We start from the raw sequence: 21,199 nt of genomic DNA, 5'->3' as shown, positions 1-21,199 counted from the left end.
CTCTGTCACACGGGTGACCCGTTATGGCCTGGAGAGCCTCATACACCTCCGTCCAGTAGGACCATACACTCGGGCACTTCCATGCCAAATGCATGAAACCAGCTCCTTCCGCCCTGCAGCGTAGGCATCTATCATCGTCTGCCAGACAGTATTGGAGCTTCAATACTGGCGTATAATAGTCGTTGAAGGAAATTATAGTGTATCACTTTCAGCCGGCAGCTCGCCGATATGTGGGCAGTCATAGCGCAGCAGTAGTACCATTGATCATCTGTAATATCTTTTCCAATATCCACCCCCCACTTAATGCGAGCCGGGCTATCCAACTCTGGGCTATGTGCCCGTATGTCCCTATAAATCTTCAACACCTAATGTCCATCAGCTCCCGTGCGTAGCATTCTGTCCAACGTGGGTGTTGGGGCTGGTTCAGCCGGATAATCCGGCAGCACTATTCTCAGACCTTGGGACAAGCGCATATAGTAAAACACGTCAAGTGGGCTAGGCTGGGAGTCCTGAAACATTTGCTCCTTAATTCGCAGTTTCCCATCCAGAAACAGATCACCCCACCTTGTTATCTCGAGTTTTTTGCACATCACCTGAAACCCCTTTTCATGCAGCAAAGGCATAAGTGGGTGGTATGTAAGTGGCAACAATGGAGAATATAGAAAGGTCACCTGCAATTTGTTAGTTATCCATCGCCAGGCATCTACTGTGCAAGCTACAGTGGTGGGCTTAGTGTCTATCGCTGTGACCGGTCCATGTATGAGGCCGGAGAGTGGAAGCAGATGTGCCACCCAATCCTCCGCCGCTAGCTGCGGCATGTAAGGTGTTGGATCCATCCAGTGGTACGCATAATGTGCCAGCGAGCTTATGTAATACACCTCAAAATCAGGGACGTCAAATCCACCCTTATCATACGGGAGTATCACCGTAGCCTTTACCTTCCCAAAACAGGCGTAGCAACTCCGAACGTAGTGTTGTGAAGAAGTAGGCACCTGGATAGTAGGGTATATTCAGGAAGAGCTAGAGGAAACAAGGTAATATTACCATTTTTATGAGTGAGGCTCTACCCGCTAGGGACAGTGGCAAGGAAATCCACTGCGTTGCTGCATTGTCTGTTAGTTTAGTGATTGCGGTCCCATAATTTAATCGTAGTGTCAAGTCTTTATCCGTTGACACCTGTATACCCAAATATCTGAGGTCCGAGCTACACCACTGCAGCGGGTAGTCTAGCTGAAATTCTTTGACTGCCGCTGTGAGGGGAAAAAATTGCTATTTACTCCAATTTATCTGCCTGACATTCTACCAAATACAAAGAATTCCCTTAACAGGGGATTAAGATTCGTTTGAGGGTCTTTAACATACAGTGTCAAGTCTTCTGCATATAGCGATATTCCAAGCTGCCGTTGGAAGCAATTGAAGGCACTTGTCTTGTGTTATTGCCGTATGCGACAAGCCAATGGCTTGATCACCACCGCGAAGAGTAAGGGGGAGAGGGGGCATCCCTGCCGGGTGCCTATCTTGATCGGGAGATGCGCGGATAGGTGGCCATTAATCAGAACCTTGGCGGTAGGCTGTGTATACAACAATTGGATCCATGAGATAAATAGTTTAGGAAACCCCATTCTATTTAGTATGATGAATAAGAAATTCCATTCGACTGAATTGAATGCCTTTGTGGCGTCCAGGGACACCGCAGCCACCGGTACTTCCGGTGCTATAGTTTGGATCAGTGACAACAGGGTGCGTAAGTTGTGGCTTGTGGAGCGTCCCGATACAAAACCCGCTTGATCCGGGAGCACTATTGTAGTCATAAGCAAGGAGAGACGCTTGGCCAATACCTTAGCCAATATTTTAGCGTCGCAGTTCATAAGGGACAATGGGCGATAAGAATCACAGCTCCCTGGCTTTTTCCCAGGTTTCAAGAGGGAGGTAATAACCACCTCTCGCATCGAACCCGGCAAGACTCCAATCTCCAAGGATTCTTCATACTCTTCCTTAAGGACAGGCGCCATTATAGCAATGTATTGCTTGTAGAATTCTGCAGGCAGCCCGTCCCTTTACCATTTTGTAATGACATAATCGCCTCTCTAATCTCCTGACTCTCCAGAGGGGCTGCCAAGAATTGCCTGTGAACATCACTGAGCCAGCACAATGCTATGTCCTCCAAATACTGATCAGTACCCTCAACTTCGTGCCCTTGGGTTCTGTACAGTGTACTGTAGTGGGCCTGAAACGCCTGTAAGATGCTCTCTCTGTTCCGGCATTGGACACCCTCTAACGTAGTGGTCTCTTGCACTGTGTTACCGAATTTAGGATATTTAATGAGTTCCGCTAGAGCACGTCCGGGTGTTCGCCCTCACAATATCTGCGGGCCACCCAATGCTTCCCCTTGAATTTCATCTCTGTGCGCTTCTTCTTCAAATTCAGATAGCTTTTGTCTAAAATCCTTATGCAGTCCCTTAACCCCAGTACCTGCGCTCTTCCAGCACCCTCAGTTCCTTCTCCAGTTTGCATATATTCCCCCTAATTTCTCGAAGTATCCCAAAGCTTTTAGATATGCAGAACCCTCTCACAGTAACCTTAAATGCTTCCCATATTGTCTCTACACTGTCCACCGATCCTTTATTACGAGGGAAAAAAATTGTAATCTCCTCTCCCAGATCCGCACTAAAGACAGCGTCCAGCAACGCCGTGGGTTGCAATCTCCACGTGGGTCTGACTCCATCCCACCCCAGAGGTTTCAATTGTACTAGGACAGGGCAGTGATCTGAGTAAGTCCTAGCTAAGTGTATCGACTGACAGTCCTCTAGAGAGGAAACAACAATCCAGCCGGGCCCATGTGTTGGTGTGAGAGGTAAAGTGCGTGCTCTCTTTCTTCCCTGGGTGGAGGAGACGCCAGCTGTCAATCAGACCCACCTCTTCTACAATACCACATACAGCATCTGTGGACGTCGTATTATACTGCACATTTCCATCCGCTCTGTCCAGGGAAGGTATCAATGCCAAGTTAAAATCCCCCCCCAGAGTACATGAGTAGAACCAATGTTGACAGTTCTGCCCCATAACATTGTGAAGAACTCTGGTGTATCCACATTAGGGGCATAGCAATTCACTATAGTGATCGTATCGGTACCAAGCCTGCCCCACAGTATAGCATACCTTCCCCCTGGATTGCTAAATTCACCAAATTGCGTAAAGTGAATGGCTTTCTTGACCAAAATAACAGTGCCCCTGGAATAGGAAGAATATGATGAGAACACCCTAAACGTTGCCCATCGACCCGCAAACGAGTGAGTCGCACGGGGTGGAAGATGAGTCTCTTGTAGTAATGCTATGTTCACCTGGTGGCGGTCTAGATAAGCTAGGAACTTTCTACATTTTCTGTCATCATTAAGACCCCGAACATTCCAGGAAAGTACTGTCACATAAGGTATTCTAGCATTGTCAGCCATTACCGAGCAGTGTCATAAATCCCGTGTCCGTGAATGTTATGCCCTGTGCCACACCTATATGATCCTCCGTGTACCTACAACCATAAGTTTGTGCCCTGCCCTGTTCTGCATAGGAAACAAACTCACCCGTCCCTCCCCCCGTTGCCTGACCTACCCCAACTGTGTCAGGTATGACTTTCTCAGCTGTTCCAACTCTAGCCAGTCGGACTTGTAACGACCATGCCTGGTTAGTCTGCATAGACGGTATTTCACCCCTCCCCCCCCACCCATTGGAGCAACCCCGACATGCCAGAAGAATCGTCTCCCCCCCCCCCCCCCACCCCCCCTTCCCCTCCAGCCCTACAAGAACTTTGAACTGGTCCCAAAATCAACATTGTTCTCCTGTGGGGTACACCCTCTAGGGGAAACACATCGAGAGCGCACAACCACTACCCCCGCCTCCAGCCACTATTCCTGTACTGCCCTCTGGTTCGGCTGGGGAGAGGCAGTGGCCCCTGGAATACGTTACCACTGGCTCCAGTCCGGTATATCGATGTCGTATGGAGCAGCTCGTGTGTAGCAGCAGTTCCAAACAGTCCCAAGTGTAGTCGGTAGCAGAGCAGGAAATAATCCGGTACTGTTCAGGATAATGTTACCCCATAGCGGATCAGGCCTCTTCTTCAGCATCGGTCTGATCATCCCCGTGCGCAGCCGCTCCACCCCTGGCTCCCTTTTGAGCTTTTTCTGACGTTCTTCAGGTATTCCTCCGCTTTATGGGGATTTGTAAAGAAATACTGCTTCGCCTGATGTGTCACCCGCAGCTTCGCCGGATATAACAGCCCATAGTCTATCTGCGCAGCTCGAAGTTTTTTTTTTGATGTCGAGGAACTTGCGTCTCTGTTCTTGCACAAGCAGGGTAAAGTCAGGATATATGGAGAAGTTTATGCCGTTATACATCAGTTGTTGTGCAGTACGTGCTCCTCTCAAGGTGGTGTCACGATCGCGGTAGTTCAGCAACCGCACAATTATGGGCCTTGGCGGAGTACCTGGTTTCGGGATAGGCCCCAATGTTCTATGCGCTCGCTCCACTATGAATTGGGCCGAGAATGCGTCTTCACCCACAGATGCTCTCAGTAATTTCTCCACATATAACTCTATCCTACCAGTGTGTGGATTCCGGAATGCCCGTGACGCAGATGTTGTTGCGTCGGCTACGGGCCTCCAAATCCTCGGTCTTTGCCGCTATTTCTCGGAGAATGTTATCCATCCGGGCTAGTTGGGTCATGTGTGTGGCCGTGGTATCTTCAGCGTCCGATAGGCGCTGTTCGGCAGCTGTTAATCGTTCCTCATGCTGATCCACCTTGTGGACTAAGGCATCCATTCTCGAGGATATCTTGTCTACCTTGGCCACTACCGTGGCGAACCCCTGGCGCATCTCCTGCAGGACTCGCTGGATGTCCGATCCGCCTGAGGACTCTTCGGTGCTGTGCTCCGCCATTCCTGCGCCACGCGTGGCCTGGTCCGCTTGCGGCACTTTCGCCCCTTTCTTGGCAGCTTCAAATGATAGTTTAGTTTGGCGATTGTCTTGTCGGACCATGATGTCTCCGGCCGGTCAGTTCCTCAATGCACGGCTGATGTCTCTCATGGATCTCAGAGGCGTATAGGCCGTCAAGGCGTCAGGCCTGCCGCCACGGTACAGCCCTCGGGCTTTGCTAGCCGCCGGGTCCGCCTCTCGCAACGCCGGGGCTCCTGTGCCGTCCCGGGGAGCAGCTGCCACCGCTGGTTTCTTGAGGTCCGCAGGGATCTGCTCCAAAGTCAGATAGAGTCTGCCCAAACACATACGCTGCCTATAGAAACACTTTTTAGCGCCGATATTCACCAGTTGGTGAGGATATTTGCAGGATATTTGCTCCAGGGTGCAGGAGCCTAACCGTTAGGCGGCCATTCTGTGTGTGCGCCCTCTAGCGCCCCCATGGTTTTTATACCATAAAGTTAGCCTCGGGTTCCTTACATAATCGATGTGTTGCAAGTATGATAATGCAAATGAACGTAGAACAATACCTGCGATTGTGCAAAGTAGTTCTCTTTCTCCCTAGGATGTAGATGACCATGACATTTTACACAGAATATGTTCATGCTGTTACGTACGTCATGTGAAAGGACTTTTCTAAGAATCCTAATGCATAATCAAATGAGGCTAGTTTCTAAGAAACTGATCCACATTTATTTAGCACATTAATAGGTAAAACGTCAGTGCTACAACTGTTATGCAGAGCAAGGTAGGACAAATGTAGGTGAAAGGTCATGTAGCTACCTAGGCCTAGATTGGGGTACACTGGGGAACATGACACCAATTGACTTGCATCGAGTACGCATCAGTGTCTCCACTTTGCACACAGCCTCCTTGGGGTTTCTGGGTACTTATCTCGGGTGGTTCCTTGTGTCCCCAGCTCTTCTGAGTATCTACTCCCGACTTTGGTCGAAGTTTGCATTCCACTTCATTAGTATATGGTTTGGTCTCCCCTTGGAGACCACTGTGTGTTTGTGCATACTTATCGGTTTACAATTGAAGTATTGTATGTATTGTGTTGATATCTCCGGGTAGGAGACATACCAATGCGTTAGTGAGTGTGTGTGTAATAAATATACTTATTTTTATAATTACACTGTGTGGTTCTTTTTCATTTAACCTACACTATGTCTATATGATTAGTTCTGGTGAAAGAAGCTGCTTAACACTCCTTCTGGACTAAGCCTGAAGGCAGCTCTCCACAGCTACCTCTTGGAGCGCTTTCTATGGTTGTCTAAGACCACTAAAATCACCCTAAGGGTTGTCTGGATTATTGCAAGGTGCTTCACTTAAATAACTGTGCACCATATACTAAGCCAGCCTCCTACAGTAAGCTAGCCTCACAAAGGTGTCTCATAAGCTGGAGTGAGTCTTGCAAGTATTGAGCTAACCAACAGAAAATGTTGTTTGTTTTATGTATGTATGTTCGTTTTGGCTGCAGCAGTGTTGTGATACTTGGGCAATTGATCAAATGCTTGATTAACAGGTCTACTTTTTTTTATACCAGCCTAAATGAGAACACTAATTAGGACTTTGAATGAATGCATTGGGCAGAAGCTGAATCTCCACAATTGCATATTAATATCATTGCTACAATATGTAATGATGGTTTGTAACAGTGTGTTAGAGAGGATTCTTCGACTGTCTTTTGGATGTTGCAAGCACTGAAATGGTAAATACTGCGCAGCGATCCACATTTTGCAACTTTTGACAAGTTAAACCTTACATTTTGAGCTCTTAAAAGACATTCTGATTGAGTTTTCTGCACTTTTTAGGCTGCTTTGCCATTGAAGAGTGATAATTCATAATGTAGTAGGTCTGGCCATCGGAGCCTATTCCCAGAGGCAAGAGTTCATGCAATCTTGCTCTGACACAGTTGTGTTCTGTGATTTTAATAAATTACTATTTTATCCTCCTGTCGCCTGAAACTCTTATAGAAGCTGTGCAGAGAAATCACAGGCAATGCTTACGCGTGAAAAAAATAGATGACATTTTAGTAAGTCATTTTCTCTGAGAACTACCTGAGGGTTGGAACGTGTTCTGTAATCCAAGTAAAGCTGCTCGGTGATATTGTGAGTTCAAGCTATACTTTCCCTTTTACATTTTTTAACGCTGTCATTTGTTGGGATACTTTAGGACAGTGGTTCCCAATCTGTGCACCACAGCACCTCAGTGCACCGTTGAAACAAGCTAGGGGCGCCGTGCACCAAGCATTACAGTTTAGGAACCTCTGCACAGTTAATCACACTGGCCGAGCCCCTTTCTCTATTATGTGTTTGTGGTCTCTATTAATTCACAGATTGTCCCATATTCCACGTATCCCCTTTCCACTCTGTTACAAAAAGTACATTTTGTCATCTCTCTGGGGCTCCTCACTCGGAAGTGTCCTGTAGACCTCACCGTCATGGTAGTAGTACATCTAGAATCATTCTGGCCCTAGTTCTTGAAGCTAGTGTATTGAGCATGTTGGAAAGCAAGCTTGCTTCCATAAACAAATTGATCCTCACCAGCATGTTTTCTTATGTGATGGGCTATGCAGGCACTTTTACTTGCATGGGGGTGGGGGAGGAGGTGAGAAGAGAATTGGGCTTCCCAAATAATCTCTGATGGTAGGGAGGATTAGCCTTTAGAAAGAAAGAACCATGTTATAGCGATGTAATCCCCCTCGCCCCCCACCCTCAATAACACACTTATGGTACATAAAAAGGGCTCTTTTGCCTACACTTTCCTGCATGTCTGGGTCAATATATGAGAAGCCAAACAAGCCAACTAGTTCAGAGACGGCTCACTAACAAAACATTGCTTCATTTAAGCAGGTATTTGACTGTTAGAACTTCAATGTCACCATCGTGTGGCATGCCACATGTTCTACACGTTGTGTATCTTGGTCATAAAAAGTCTTAATGGCTCACTGAAAGGGATTTCAAAGTCTTCATTTCTAATAATCAATATTCTTTATAATGAAATTGAGAGAAACCAGGACGGTTGTATCCGGAATGAGCTGAATACCCAGTCACAATTTTATTCTGAGACCTGTATTTGTATGTTTTATTTAATGAATTCAAGACTGCGAGCTACTCATCCTTGACATAAGACGACTTGAGCGCTTTGTAACAATAGCAGCCTTGATAAGTGATGTATTACTGAATTTTGTTAAACCGGAGCACCCATCACATTTAAATATGGGACTTGTATGGACTTGAAATCTAATTCATCAATTACTTGGCCATAGTGAAGTTCTAAAAGTGTGCACGTATGCACTGTATTGCAAATATTATATTAAGCTCACCATCCCTATGTGGGGCACTGAAACATGATTGCAATTTTGCATCAAAGGGTGTTTCCCAACCCTCTAACTGCATTCACTTTCTCATGCAAATGCTATTGTGGCACCTTGGAGGGAGTACCCCGGATGACCTCTTGGAACGAGTGGCAACAGTTTGTTTCCTAGCTGAGTTTTTGCCACTTCACGCTTCACTTGGAGTGCGGAGTTCCACAAAAACTCTGCAACTACCGGCGGAGCAGAGTTTACCAGTGCACTGCTGTAAATAAAATTAATTCCAGCAAAGACCCTTGCCAAGTGGCTTCTCCCCTCTCCCGGGTGGCTATTTGGTGGATCCCCAAGCAGGGCTCCACAAGGGAAGGGCACCATTGGAAAGGGGGGGGGGGGGGGGGAGGTTTCTCCCCTTTCCAACAATACCTTTGTAAAGTGTTTCGGTGCTCGGGGGGCTGAGAAAATCCCACGAGCACCGAAACATTGAAACTGAAACTAAGTTTCTTTTTAGTTTTCAATGTAATGATGACAGCGTGCCATCGTCTTTACATTGAAAATTAGAAACAGGCCTTATCAGGGTGGGGAAACTCTTCCCCACCTCCTGAGGCCACCCCCCCCCCCCCCCACCCCCCCCCCCACAAAACAGGAAATCCCTCTGCTGTTTGCAGCAGAGGAATTTAGTGCGCCTGTGCACATGACGGAATGGTTCTGTCCTGAGCACAGGAGTAGTGGTGCTCATGACAGAACCATTCCGTCATGAGCACCGAAAGTGTTAACAGTCCAAACAGATGATGGTTGCTCCTACAAACTATGTATTTATATTATGTATATTTGTTTGGGGGAAAACAGTAGCCATGTGATGCAGCTCAAAGCTTGCCCAATTTAAATTTACCCTACGAACAACTTCATTTCACTAGGCCCATTTCATTAACAAACTCTCAGAATCACAATAGTCTAAAAAAATGTCTCTGATTTCTGTAAACCATTGTCCTCTGATTAATCTTTTCGTTGAGCTGATGGGGACTGGAATACTAAGAAACGTGAGCAATTATTTTATGAGGACCCGGAATAAAATAAGTGTTACCTCAAACCTATTTTAAACACTTTCTCAGGCACAAATACAAATGCCTTGATACAAGAAATATGACCAAAAGAAGGAGACCAAACCAATAAAGATAACTCATGAAAAACATTTATCTAAAGTTTTGTATTATTCGGACAAGTCAAGAAAATACATTTCAATTCAGATTTAATAACAAGATTATCGATACAAGTAGTCACACAGCACTAAACAGAACATTATTAGACAGCTGAAAAAACAGGACAACCTTTTGAGGTTCAGTTAATCGTACAAAGCAAAGCTGATAGGTTCAAGTTCGTCCTCAGTTAAACTTGGTCAAGTCTGATCTGCAGCACTATGTGCCACAGTCTGAGTCGGATAACATCTCAGCCGAAAGGTTATCTCCCTGCACACTTTACTAGCCGGCAAAGTACAGGATTCAAGGTTACAGTTAGATATACTGCAGATCATAAAAGTCTATTCCACCCAGTGTGGGTGGAAAGGGGCATAGGAAAGATAATAGGAATCAAAAGTCTGTCTGACGGCATGCCAGGCAGGAAAGGAAAATTATAGCTAGCCCCTGCTCCTTGTCCGATGGGGCCATTATACCTCCAATTTTCCAGGTTTACACCGCTTAACGTATCAGTTCCATCAGTCCAGGGGTTCTCATTGGTCACTCATGGTGGGCTATTGTGGGGGGATCAGTGAAACACACAAATCCGACAGAATTAATTCATCCTTTTTTCAAATTTCATTAGGTTCATTGAAGTTCCCATTCAGTCATTTCCACGGAAGTAGGTGGAGCTTTACTTTGCTTACAGTCCATCCATTCCCAGGTGCCTTTCCCTGGGTTTGCAACAATACTGTTACATTTCTATTGATTATGCTTCTTAGTGAGAAGTGAGTCCTTGGTTAGCAAATACAGAAATTAAACTCCACAGAAAGTTCTCATAGATCTTAGGTGTCTGCCTCACATGATTTTACATTAACGCTGGGTAAAAGAAACATTTGAGTCCTACATAAAAATGAAGCTGATTCACTACTGGTTAATTCCATTGTAAATCTCACATTTTCATATATGCATTTCGATTTGCTCCATTATAGTAGTTATAATTTCTTTCAGGTACTACATCTCAATATTAGGTAGTACTAAAAAAAACTTTTTTCTAAAGCATTATTTGTACTTTATCTTTTATCAACTCATATTATTTACGTGTCACTCTCAATATTTGTGTAATATATTAGGTAGATGCTACTGAAGCTCAGATTTGCACTACGTCAAATCTCTCTAGTTTAGGCGATTTTTCATTTCAAGAACTTTATTATGCGTACATAGATTTTAGGTCTGCAACACATTTGATTGTTATGTTAACAATGTTTTATTTCCTCACAACTCGTAAATACGTTCAAGTGGAGTTCTCATGTTATCTCTTTAATTTTTGTTTCCATTTTCGTATCATCATTTAGAACACTTTGCATGTTTTGCGATGCAGTATGTATTCTCACGTTTTTCGACTCAGCAGGTAAACATGTCTTCATCAGGAAATATTTGTCATAATGATTTTTACAGGTGAGAATTGATAAAGGTAGACATCGGATAAAATCCACGTTCCATCAATCCCCCCTTACATGGCAAAGCAAGCCATCACATAATCTTACATCACAAATGCTGTCGCTCAGGCTACACCTAAAAAGACCTTGCAAATACTGCTTCTAGCTTTATTGTAACACATAGAAGTAGCTTCTTTATCTAGCCGAACAAACGTACCCAATTTAGCAATGATGAAGCTGTCGCATTCTAATGATTTTCTGAGTCCTGATATGCTTGGGTGCTTCTGGAATACTCTGCTTCTGTGTGGTAAGCTTCTCTAGTATACAAGTTGAATAATAAGAGACCATTTCCCTAAGCAGTATATTTTCAAGCTGAATATTGCTTGTGATTTTGTTTCCTTCTCAATAATTAAAGAGTTGGGTTTCTGCCTGCAACTCTTTTTCTGCTCATTTCCTAGGGTGCTACGGTGTGGATGGAGAAAGTGATTCCATTATGAGTTCAGCTTCAGAAAACTCCACAGAGCCATGGTTCTGCGATGCCTGTAAGTGCGGAGTGTCTCCTAGCTGTGAACTGTGTCCTAATCAAGATGGAATCTTTAAAGAAACAGATGCTGGAAGGTATTAACATTTTTATGTTTCAATGAAATTTTAAAGTATTTTTCACGCCTGCCAGACCTCCTCTAGCTGCTTGTGGGCTAAAGCTTCTTGAGGACCATAACAAAAACGTAGTGATGATAGTAACCAACTATTGCTTACCATTGGTTAGTTTTATTGTTACTGTTATTTATTTGCTTCATTTTCTATGGCTTGCCTTCCACTTCTTGTGGTTTATACTCCCCATGGAGAATAGCCATAGCTGACCAAATGCACTGGAAAGGAAAATTGATCACAAAGGGAGTATGTTGGCTTTGCCAATGCTTGTGTTATAGGAGTTACATGAAATAATTGCTACTTAAACATGTATTTCGTAATGGAAGTCTGCAAAAATACAATCCTAAGTCATATTAATTGCTATTTTTGATTTTCATGAACGTTCAATAATATGTTCCTACTGTGTTGCATGACCTACCCATGCAGAATCTTAAGTTGTGGGCTTCCTGTTCTGGAGAATCACTTTATCTTTCTATTTCTAACATTAATATTAAACATGTGCTTTAAAGTTTCTTTAAAAACTGGCTTTAGGACCTAGGCATCCTGTACTGAAAACCATAACCATGGGAAAAACCTGTTCGATTGCACACCCTTACTCGGGCACCACATGCTGTTTAGAATACCCACAATTTATTGAGAGTAGACCCTGATACTTCATCAGCTGTAGCACAGTAAAGTGATCTCAACAATTGAATGCAAACAATGACAGTATGCTAGAACACAAGTCTTGCGAGTGTCTTCATATGGGTTAACATTATCTGGCAATAGGGATTGTTCCCATAACATGGACAATCACATGGCTGGAATTATGTGATCAGTATAGGTTGTGTATTTATAGCGTAAGGAATTGGATGGTGCAGGCATGTAGAAAGTTTGACTTGCGGAACTTAGTATGCTTATTTGCATAGACAAATGTAAAAGTCTTTAGTATGAAGCCGTAGGCGAATAACATTAATTTGTGGAATAGAGTGCATTGAAATAGATTCATGCTCTAGAAGAGGTAAATACATCACTTGTGATTAATGCAATGTAAAATATCCACATAAATACATTATGATTACATTTAGGGTAATGTACCCTCTGCCATACATTAGACGGATATAACGGGTCACATAAGATTTCTGTGACCACATTGAGGGACGAGACTGAAGGCTGAGTTACTTTATATCGTCTTGGAACTTTGAGGTGACTTGCAGTATACTTAAAATGTACATCAGGGATACTTTATTCCTTATAATACACCATTATCCTTCCCACAAACAGCTTAAATCCTCAGTGTTTTTCTCTATCAAAAGAAAGAGATGGGATATTTGCAGACATGAAGAATAAAAATAGAATCTGTAATGCAAAATTAACACAATGAAAAACAGTTAGCTATTAGTTACAAAAAGATATTGATATCAATTCAATGCAAGTCAACATTTTAAAGAAGGTTGTAGATCGGAACATAATAAAAACATGCAGAGATTTTTTATTTAATATATTTATTTATTTGAAAGTTTTATATAGCGCGGACAAGATCCTTGCAGATATCAGAGCGCTTTACACAGAGAAGTACATGAGCATGGTTAAAACAGATACATCAATAGGTCAAATGATACAAGTAGGTGGCCGCTAAGCCCAAATAAGTGGCTACAAGGCCACACATGTGAGTAATAGAGCAGTTAATGCAAAATCAAAAGGGTCAAACAAGTAGTATAGATCGTGCAGAGTACTAACAGATAGTAGTTCAGGTGTATTTAGCCATGAGGATAGCTTTTACTTCATTTTTAAAGAGTGTGGTGGAAGAGATAAGTCTTGTTTCGGGCGGTAGAGAGTTCCAAATCCTGGGCGCCATTCCGAGAAGGAGCGCTTATATGTTTTTTCCTTCCGGAATCTTCGAGGTTTCAACAGAAGCTTGTTTGAGCCTCTGGTATTTCTAGTTCCTCCAGATATTGTCAGTTTCTGAGCGAGGTATCTGGGTGAGTTTAGATGTACCCCCTTGTGTGTCAGGCAGGCGATTTTCAGATGAATTCTAGCTTCAAATGGCAGCCAGTTCAGGGATCTCAAGTCCGGGGTAATATGGGAGTATTTTTTTGACCCAGTGATGAGTCTCGCTGCAGCGTTTAGAGAAGCTCTTAGGGGTGCGGTTGTAGTTAGGGGGAGTCCACAGAGGGCGATGCTGCCGTATTCAATTCGAGGTATGACTAGTGCTTGTACTGCGGTTTGGAAGTCCTTGGCTGGGAGGTAGGGTTTAAGTTTCCTCAGAGTGTTGATCTGGAAGTTTGCTCCCTTTGTTACCTTGCTGATATGTTGCTGCATGTTCAAATTGGTGTCGAGTGTTATGCCTAGTGATTTTGCTGAGTCCACGATGGTGGGTTGGACATTGAGTGCAGTTAGGTCTTTAAGCCAAATTTGAGTGGTGGAGGCCTTCGCTGGAGGTGAGATCAGAAGGAATTCAGTTTTCAGGGCATTGAGCTTGAGATGATTATCGGCCAGCCAGGATTGGGTGCATCTGATCGTTGAGTTCAGGAGCAAGATGTCCTTGGGGGACTGTATTTTGAGATAGAGTTGGGTGTCATCAGCGTACATGTGAAAGTGTACATTGGATGCTTGTAACATGGTGGTGAGAGGTTCCATGACTAGGTTGAATAGAGTTGGGGATAGCGAGGATCCTTGGGGGACACCTAGCGTTACGGGTATTGGCGATGACATCCTGTTGTTGCTTTTGAATTTCTGCGACCTGTTGTGAAGAAAGGAGGTGAACCACTTGAGAACAGTTCCAGATAAGCCCATTCTTGTGTTTAGGAGCTCTAGTAGATTCTCATGTTTAACAGTATCAAATGCTGAGGAGAGATCAAGGAGGATGAGGAGGCAGGTGTCGTTCCGGTCTAGCATTTGAAGTGCGTCGTCAATTATGTGAGTCATAGCCGTTTCTGTACTGTGCCCTGCTCGGAAGCCTGATTGATGCGGGTTGAGAAGATCAAATTGATCAATGTGTTTGGCCAATTGTAGTTGTGCACATTTTTCCAGCAGTTTGGCGAGGGTGGGAATGTTGGTAATGGGACGGTAGTTGTTGAGATCAGAGGGGTCGGCTGTAGGTTTCTTTAGGAGAGGTGTGACCTGACCAACTTTTAGTGAGTCAGGTATGCTCCCCTGTTGGAGAGAGCTGTTGATAATTTTAGTCCAGAGAGGGATAAGCAGGGGGGTAAAGTCTTTTACTGCTGCAGCAGGAAGGGGGTCCGTGAGGTGATTGGATGGTTTCAGGGTGCTGAGCAGTTTGCCAATTTCTTCTTCTGAGTATGTGCCAAAGGTTGACCATGAGGCATTGTTTTTTGGTTCAGTGGCTGCTAGGCACTGTGGTTTGGAGTAGAGGCTTGCGTCAATAAGGAGGTCGCTCTTTATGTTGTCAGTTTTTTGGGAAAAGAAAGCAGCGAAGTCTTCGCAGGAAGGCGCCTCACGCGCAGTGATGGATGGTTGGGGTTGATCCTTGGATTGTGATCTGATTAGCTCAAACAGTTTTCTCGGCCGGTTTTTTGCTTGGTCGAGCTGGAGGCTGAAGAAGTCTGATTTTGAGCGTTTTATTTTCCTGAAGTAGGCGTTTCTCTTTTCCTTTAGGTCTTTTAGGTGCATTGCTGATGGAGCTGATCTCCAGGTACGCTCTGCCATTCGCATGTCTCGTCTATCTTCATTGAGTCTCCCGTCGTACCATGGTTTCGAGATTTTAGTAGAGGTTCTTTTTAGCTGCAAAGGTGCAGCCTCATCAATTATGGAGGTCATAGCGTTGAGATACTGGTCAGTCAGTGTTTGAACGTTCGAATCGCCTGCCGGTGGCAGTAAGAGATTGCACCTGTTAGGGGGCAGAGAGTCTGGGTTGAGTTTCTTCATGTCTCTTTTCCAGACTTTTGGCTTGGATACTTGAACCGGGTTAGCTTTAACTTTTTCATTGATGAAGAATGTGACAGTATGATGATCCGACCAGTCACAGGGTTGGATGGAGTCGAGTTGGGTGGATTCCTCTTTGGAGATGACCAGGTCGAGGATAGAGCCTTTCACGTGGGTCGGGCTGTTACATATTTGGGTGAGGTTGAGGGCATCAAGGAAGTTTTTAAGACTATTTACCACTGCGTCCTTGCCATCATTCCAGTGGAGGTTGAAGTCACCCAGGTATATTTGGGTGAGCTGCCGTCCAGAATTGTTTGAGATCATATCCATGATTTGTTGAGAAAAGGTGGAGTTGGAGTTATCCCTGGGTGGGCGGTAGATGCTGTGAAGAGAACATATCGGTTTGCCCTCACTGATAATGTCAAGGCAGATGTATTCCCAGGTTGTTGGGGATGGTAGGGAAGTAGAATTGACTTTCTGAACAGTGATGTTATTCCTGTAGATGCATGCAATTCCACCACCTGATTTGCCTGTTCTGTCTAGCCTGATAATGTGGTAGTTGGGAGGGACCAGAATGTCCATTATAGGTGACGAGGATTCAGTTAGCCATGTTTCGGTCAGGATGATTAGGTCAAGGTCCGTTAATAATAGTAGATCAGCAATTTCGGCAGAGTGTTTCGAGGCCGATCTACAGTTGAGGAGGGTGCATTTGAGACGAGGTGTGATGCGGGTGGTAGTTTTTTCTAGCGAGAGAGGGACTTTTCTGAGGTTATTGGGGATGGAGAATCTGCTGTTTAGTGTGGGGGGTCTAAGGGGATTTGAGTGTATCGTGGGAATGTTGAGGTGTGGGGTGGTTATGTGATTTTGGGGGGCTGGGTCGTAGGAGCGTAGAAGGGTGAGAGTGTCACGGTCAGAAGTAGAGTTGTGGGTGCGACGGGGGCGGTTGTTGCGATTGCTAGCTGGGCGTGAGTTCAAGTTGGGGGAGAGTTGAGTGGGAGAGTTAGTCGGAAGGGTGGGGGACCCGTTGGGCGGGGAGGTGTAGTTGTGTGAGGGGGGGCTGTAGGGGCGACGAGGGAGACGGGGGCAGTTGCTGCGCCTATGGACAGTAGTTGACGCCCGGTTTGGGGCGTGTTGAGTGAGGGAGTCAGCTGGAGGGCAAGGGGACACGTTGGGAGGGGAGGTGGGTGCTGGGTGCATGGGGTGGGTGGCGAGTAGTTCCTTGATGTTGTGTATGTCTTCTTTGATCTGGGTGAGGGTGGCCATGATGATGTCCATCGTGGGGTAGGTGGTGGAGGTGTGGGCGGTAGTCGGAGGTGAATGGTCGACCAGGGAGTTCGTGTGAAGCTGGGAGCCTGGGCTGGTGTATGAGGAGGTATGCGTTGTGTTAGTGTACGGGAAGGTGTTAGGGAGGGGAGATGTTCTGGGTGGGAGGGGTGTGGATGAGGTAGGGAGGAGGTTGGAGGTAAGAGTGAGGGCATTGGTGGTAGGCGGGGGGGTCAGGGTGTATGCTGGGCGACTGAAAGTCGTGGTTGGAGAGCAGGAAGGGTAATGGGGGCTGAGAGTAGGAGGGGAAGTGGGGTAGGGGGTGGTCCTGTTGTGGGGAGGGGGAGTTAAATTAAGAGAGGTGTGTTCTGCGTGGTTGGCTAGGGGGTAATGTGGTCTGAGAGTGGGGAGGGATGAGGGGGGGGATTCGTCGCCTTGTGTGTTGTCCTGGTGCTGGACTAGGTTAGAAGTGTTGTGTGTGAGATCTGTGCTGTTAGGGGTGAGCGGGGTAGTGATGCCCGCTGTAGGTGTGATAGGAGTGTTGATGATATATGTGGAGGTCTGGGGGTTGGTAAAAAGGGTGGGGGTGTGAGCGGAGTATGTGGAGGAGCGCTCTGTGTCTGTGTTTGAGGCGTGTGTTACAACTGCATGGTGCTGAACTGGGATAGAGTGGTTGTGGGTGAGAGATTGGCGATCAGGAGTGGTAGGTGTGACCCACATTGAGGGGTATGTGGCTGTGAGGTCATGGTCGGTGGGACTGTAGGGGATACGATTGTTGGACCGCGGATGGGAGAGGTGCTCTTTGAAGGTGGGGAACAGGTTGTCTAGCAGTTCCAGGTTCCTGTCTGTGGATTGAGCTAGAATAATCCCGTTATTGTAGATGGTGATGGTGGCTCTGCCTGGAAAGAGTTGGGATGATGTGATGGAGAGAGTTAGGTTGTGGGCGGTTTTCCTGGTGGAGGAGACGGTGAGTAGGGTGAAGAACGCTTTTCTCCATTGCGCTCTACGTCTGGTATGGAATAGGATATCAGTGCACAGGGATCCATTGACCGGTGAGAAGTAGGTGTCAGCAAAGGGCGTTTCAGGGTGTGACCTCAGGAAGTTGTGTTTAAAGCGTTTAGCGGCTTTTTTGGTGAGTGACGGTGGGTAGATGATTTTATATGTGTGATTGCCGATAGGATTGCCGATAGGATCCATGTTGCGAAGATGGTTTAGGAGGGAGTGGGGGAGTATAGTATAGTGGTACACATGTGCGGGAAAACAAGTCCATACATACAGTAGATTACATAGTGCAAGAGTATTACTACTGATCAATCAGCATAGCCCACATGTAATAGTGTGCATAGGAACATATACATACAGTAAGTTATAGAATGCAGGAGTGGCACTAGTGATCAATCAACATAACCAGGATATACGAGTGTGCATCATAGCAATTACATACGATATAACACATTAGAGCACATCTATAAGGCATTACAAAGTACCAAAGCGAAGTAAAATACTGGGAAAGGGTGCAGATACATGTATCAAGTTACATGGCTCAAAAGTGACCCTAAGGGGCAGAGGTACACTAGTGATCCACCAGGGATGAATGGCTCAAGAGTGGCCCTAGGGTGCAGAGGTGACACTCGCATGCAACCAGAAATATATGGGCTAGTAGTGGTGCCTTAGCGGGAAGAGTGAAAATTGATGCAGGTTGAGTAGCTGTGCAATAGTACAGGATTCATTAGTAGTAAATTAAGTATGAGGTAGCAGTCTGTGCAAACAAGAGGGGGGAAGTAGGAATAGTAATGTTATATAAGGTGAATATTAAGTATGAGGTAGCAATCTGTGCAGAGTAGTGCAGAGTATAAGTGCAAGTGGAATACTGATAGAATATAGAGACAGGGTCCAGATGCAACAATTAACGTGCGTCAAAACTCGAGAATCTAAAGTGACAATGGTTGTCAAACCAATAGTATGAGGTAGCAATCTGTGCATTTATAAAGACATACAGGTAATAGTGGCACTCGTGATGAACCCAAATATATGAGGTAGTAATCTGTGCGTTACAAATGTTCAAAAAACCAGTGTAGGTATAATGCTGCAATGATATGCATACACTCTGTCATATATAAGGTAGCGATCTGCGCATTACAAAAGATCAGGATAAGGCTAGGAGTGTAATACTGCAATAATAGGGAGACATTCTTTCATATATGAGGTAGCAATCTGCACTAAACAATGATCAAACTAAAGGTAGAAGTATGATACTATGGTCGTAGGCTGGCATTCTTCCCACAAGTCTAAAACACTATAGTCCAGTAGATACTAGTCTAAAATGGCCGACAATTAGCTCCAATCGAGACAATAGTCCTCTGTTTGTTGCTGTGCAGGCAGGGGAGGTATGGATATTAGTCCTCTGTTGGTTGCTATTACTTTGAGCACCGGGGAGGAGATTCCACTTTCTGTTAAAGTATGCAGAGCTCAAGGATAGCTGGGAGGAATTCTTATCTCTGTGTGGGGGAGTTAAGCTGAGGGGCCACGTGAACAACAGAGGTAAGGGGGGATTTATTACTACAGTTTTATAGCCCCAGCCATTTTGAACAAAGGAGTTAGATTTTTTTAAAAAGAGAGCAGGCGGATGGGAGAAGTAAATACCTTAAGTTTCTGTGATTCTTTAAATATTGCCAGTAGAGTTATACAGAGGCACTGCTTTAGCCCATGATTGGCTGAATCCTTTCCACTTCGTCGATGTGTGTGGCTGTATGTACTGTGTAATCTTGAGTCTCAAAAACAGGGCTCCCAGCCTGTATTATTCTGATGATCAGCTCAGCCAATTGCCAGGTATACTCCTTCAGTTCCTGCTAGCTCACTTCACTCACTCGCTCCTATTGAAAGAGTTCGTTTTTGAAGTTGAACTGAGCTTAGCTCTCGCAGGTCCGCTTTGAGATATTGTGCCCCCACTGTGTTGGCCAGCAACTAGTGATCAGCATCGCTCTCGGTCCTCCAGTCCGCCAGTATTCCTCTGCTGTGGTGTGGGCGGGAGAGGGGGGGGTTCCGTCGTCCCGGTGCTGGTTTCCGTGACTTTTGTCTCTGTCGGGATGTGTTCCTTGCTTCATGTACCCTGCTTCATGTGGTGAGAAGGGTCCTGTGTTCCTCCCGTTTTGGTCCTGGTCCCAGCTGTCAGCTCGGATTCCTCTGCTGCGGCGGGAGGTGGGGTAGTGTTTGCAGAAAAACCACACGCTGACTTTTGGTGCAGCGGTGAACTCGGATGCTCGGCTGCTGGGGGAAAGCTTCGAAGAGCTTCGAAAACCACACGCTGATTTTCGGTGCAGTTAGTCCAGGTGCCAACTCGGATTCCTCTGCTGCGGCGAGGGGTGGGGTAGGGTCCGGTGTTCTTCCTGTTCTAGTCCTAGTCCAGGTGCCAGCTCTGGGGGGGGGGGGGCTCCGTTGTTCCCGGTGGTCCTCCTACCGATCTCAGGGCTGTGACCAGCGACCTGTAGGGTGCTCTGTTGAGGGAGCCTCGACCACCTTGGGTCCCAGAGTATCCGTTGATAGACGAACCCCTAGCTCACGATCCCCTAGTTCCCGATCTCCGCATCTGCCTCTGTTCGGGGGTAGGGGGGGGGGGTGCGTTCCGGTGTGCGTTCCGTATGTACTGGCTGTGGAGGATATCGGGTGGCGATTACCAGCTTCCCGAGCCTCTCTCAGCCCTCCGCTGTCCTTTGGGCTCCTCTGCTGCGGTGCGGTCCGTTTCCAGCGTTGTTCCGCGTCCCAGGGCTTTCTCAGCTCTCCACAACTTCTCTGTTGTGGAGCTGGCGGGTCACAACAGTGTCCAAGCCGTTACTCCTGTAACTCTTATTGCTGGAAGGATCGCTGGCCGCTGCTAACAGGGATATACCCGGTTAAGGGATCCCAAGCGCGGGGAGCTCCTTCGGGACGCTCCTACCAGGCGGCCATCTTCCTTCCTTCTATTTACCTAAAGAATGCAGAAAATCAAATATTGCCATAAATATCTCCTTTCTGTTGATCACTGTTCATCTAGAAAAACAGAGAAAAGCGAGGAAAATTCAGGTTTTAGCTTTGCTGTTTGAACTGCCGTTTTGATATGAATATAATCTTTGATAGTTCTTTTAAACTATTCAGATGTAATAATAACATACAACGCAATTCAATTAATAAAAGAACGATATAGAGATAAATATATAGTAAAATACAATAAAATATAAAAAAATGGTTTAGCTGCTGGCAGTGTTGCTTAGGCTCCGTGGTTACCGCGGCATTGCAAAATCTGAGTTTAAGGCACTTTATCAGTTAAATTAAGCAAAATTCATCAGGTGAAGTGCTAAGTGCCTTACACGATTATATCATTAATGCTTCAGGAGCGTCTACCTGGCCTCAGTCATCAAATGTTTCTTTTGGCTACTTTGTCCATGAATTTCGTGGAATCTCACCGTAAATCTGTAATCTGCTCCCCCTGAAGCAGTACTTGATTGCCACCTGACAAGATCGAATATTAAATTCCTGAAAAATCGGTCTGAGCAGCAGTT

The 21,199-nt window shown here is 45.6% G+C and overlaps 1 protein-coding gene across 12 annotated transcripts in view; it reads left to right on the top strand.

Annotated features, from left to right (window-relative positions):
- PHF14 (PHD finger protein 14) overlaps positions 1-21,199 on the top strand; it is a 1,195,141-nt gene that overhangs the window by 189,821 nt on the left and 984,121 nt on the right. For all 12 annotated transcript variants that reach the window (XM_086941991.1, XM_086941985.1, XM_086941984.1 and 9 more), the window contains one exon: positions 11,345-11,504. In XM_086941991.1, the coding sequence (XP_086798117.1) occupies positions 11,345-11,504 (160 nt within the window). The remainder of the gene's footprint in view (positions 1-11,344; positions 11,505-21,199) is intronic.

The sequence above is a fragment of the Lissotriton vulgaris genome, chromosome 10 (genome assembly GCF_964263255.1).
Source record: "Lissotriton vulgaris chromosome 10, aLisVul1.2, whole genome shotgun sequence".
Lineage (NCBI taxonomy): Eukaryota > Metazoa > Chordata > Amphibia > Caudata > Salamandridae > Lissotriton > Lissotriton vulgaris.
The sequence above is the reverse complement of the archived record's forward strand: the minus strand, read 5'-3'. Positions and strand labels throughout refer to the sequence as shown.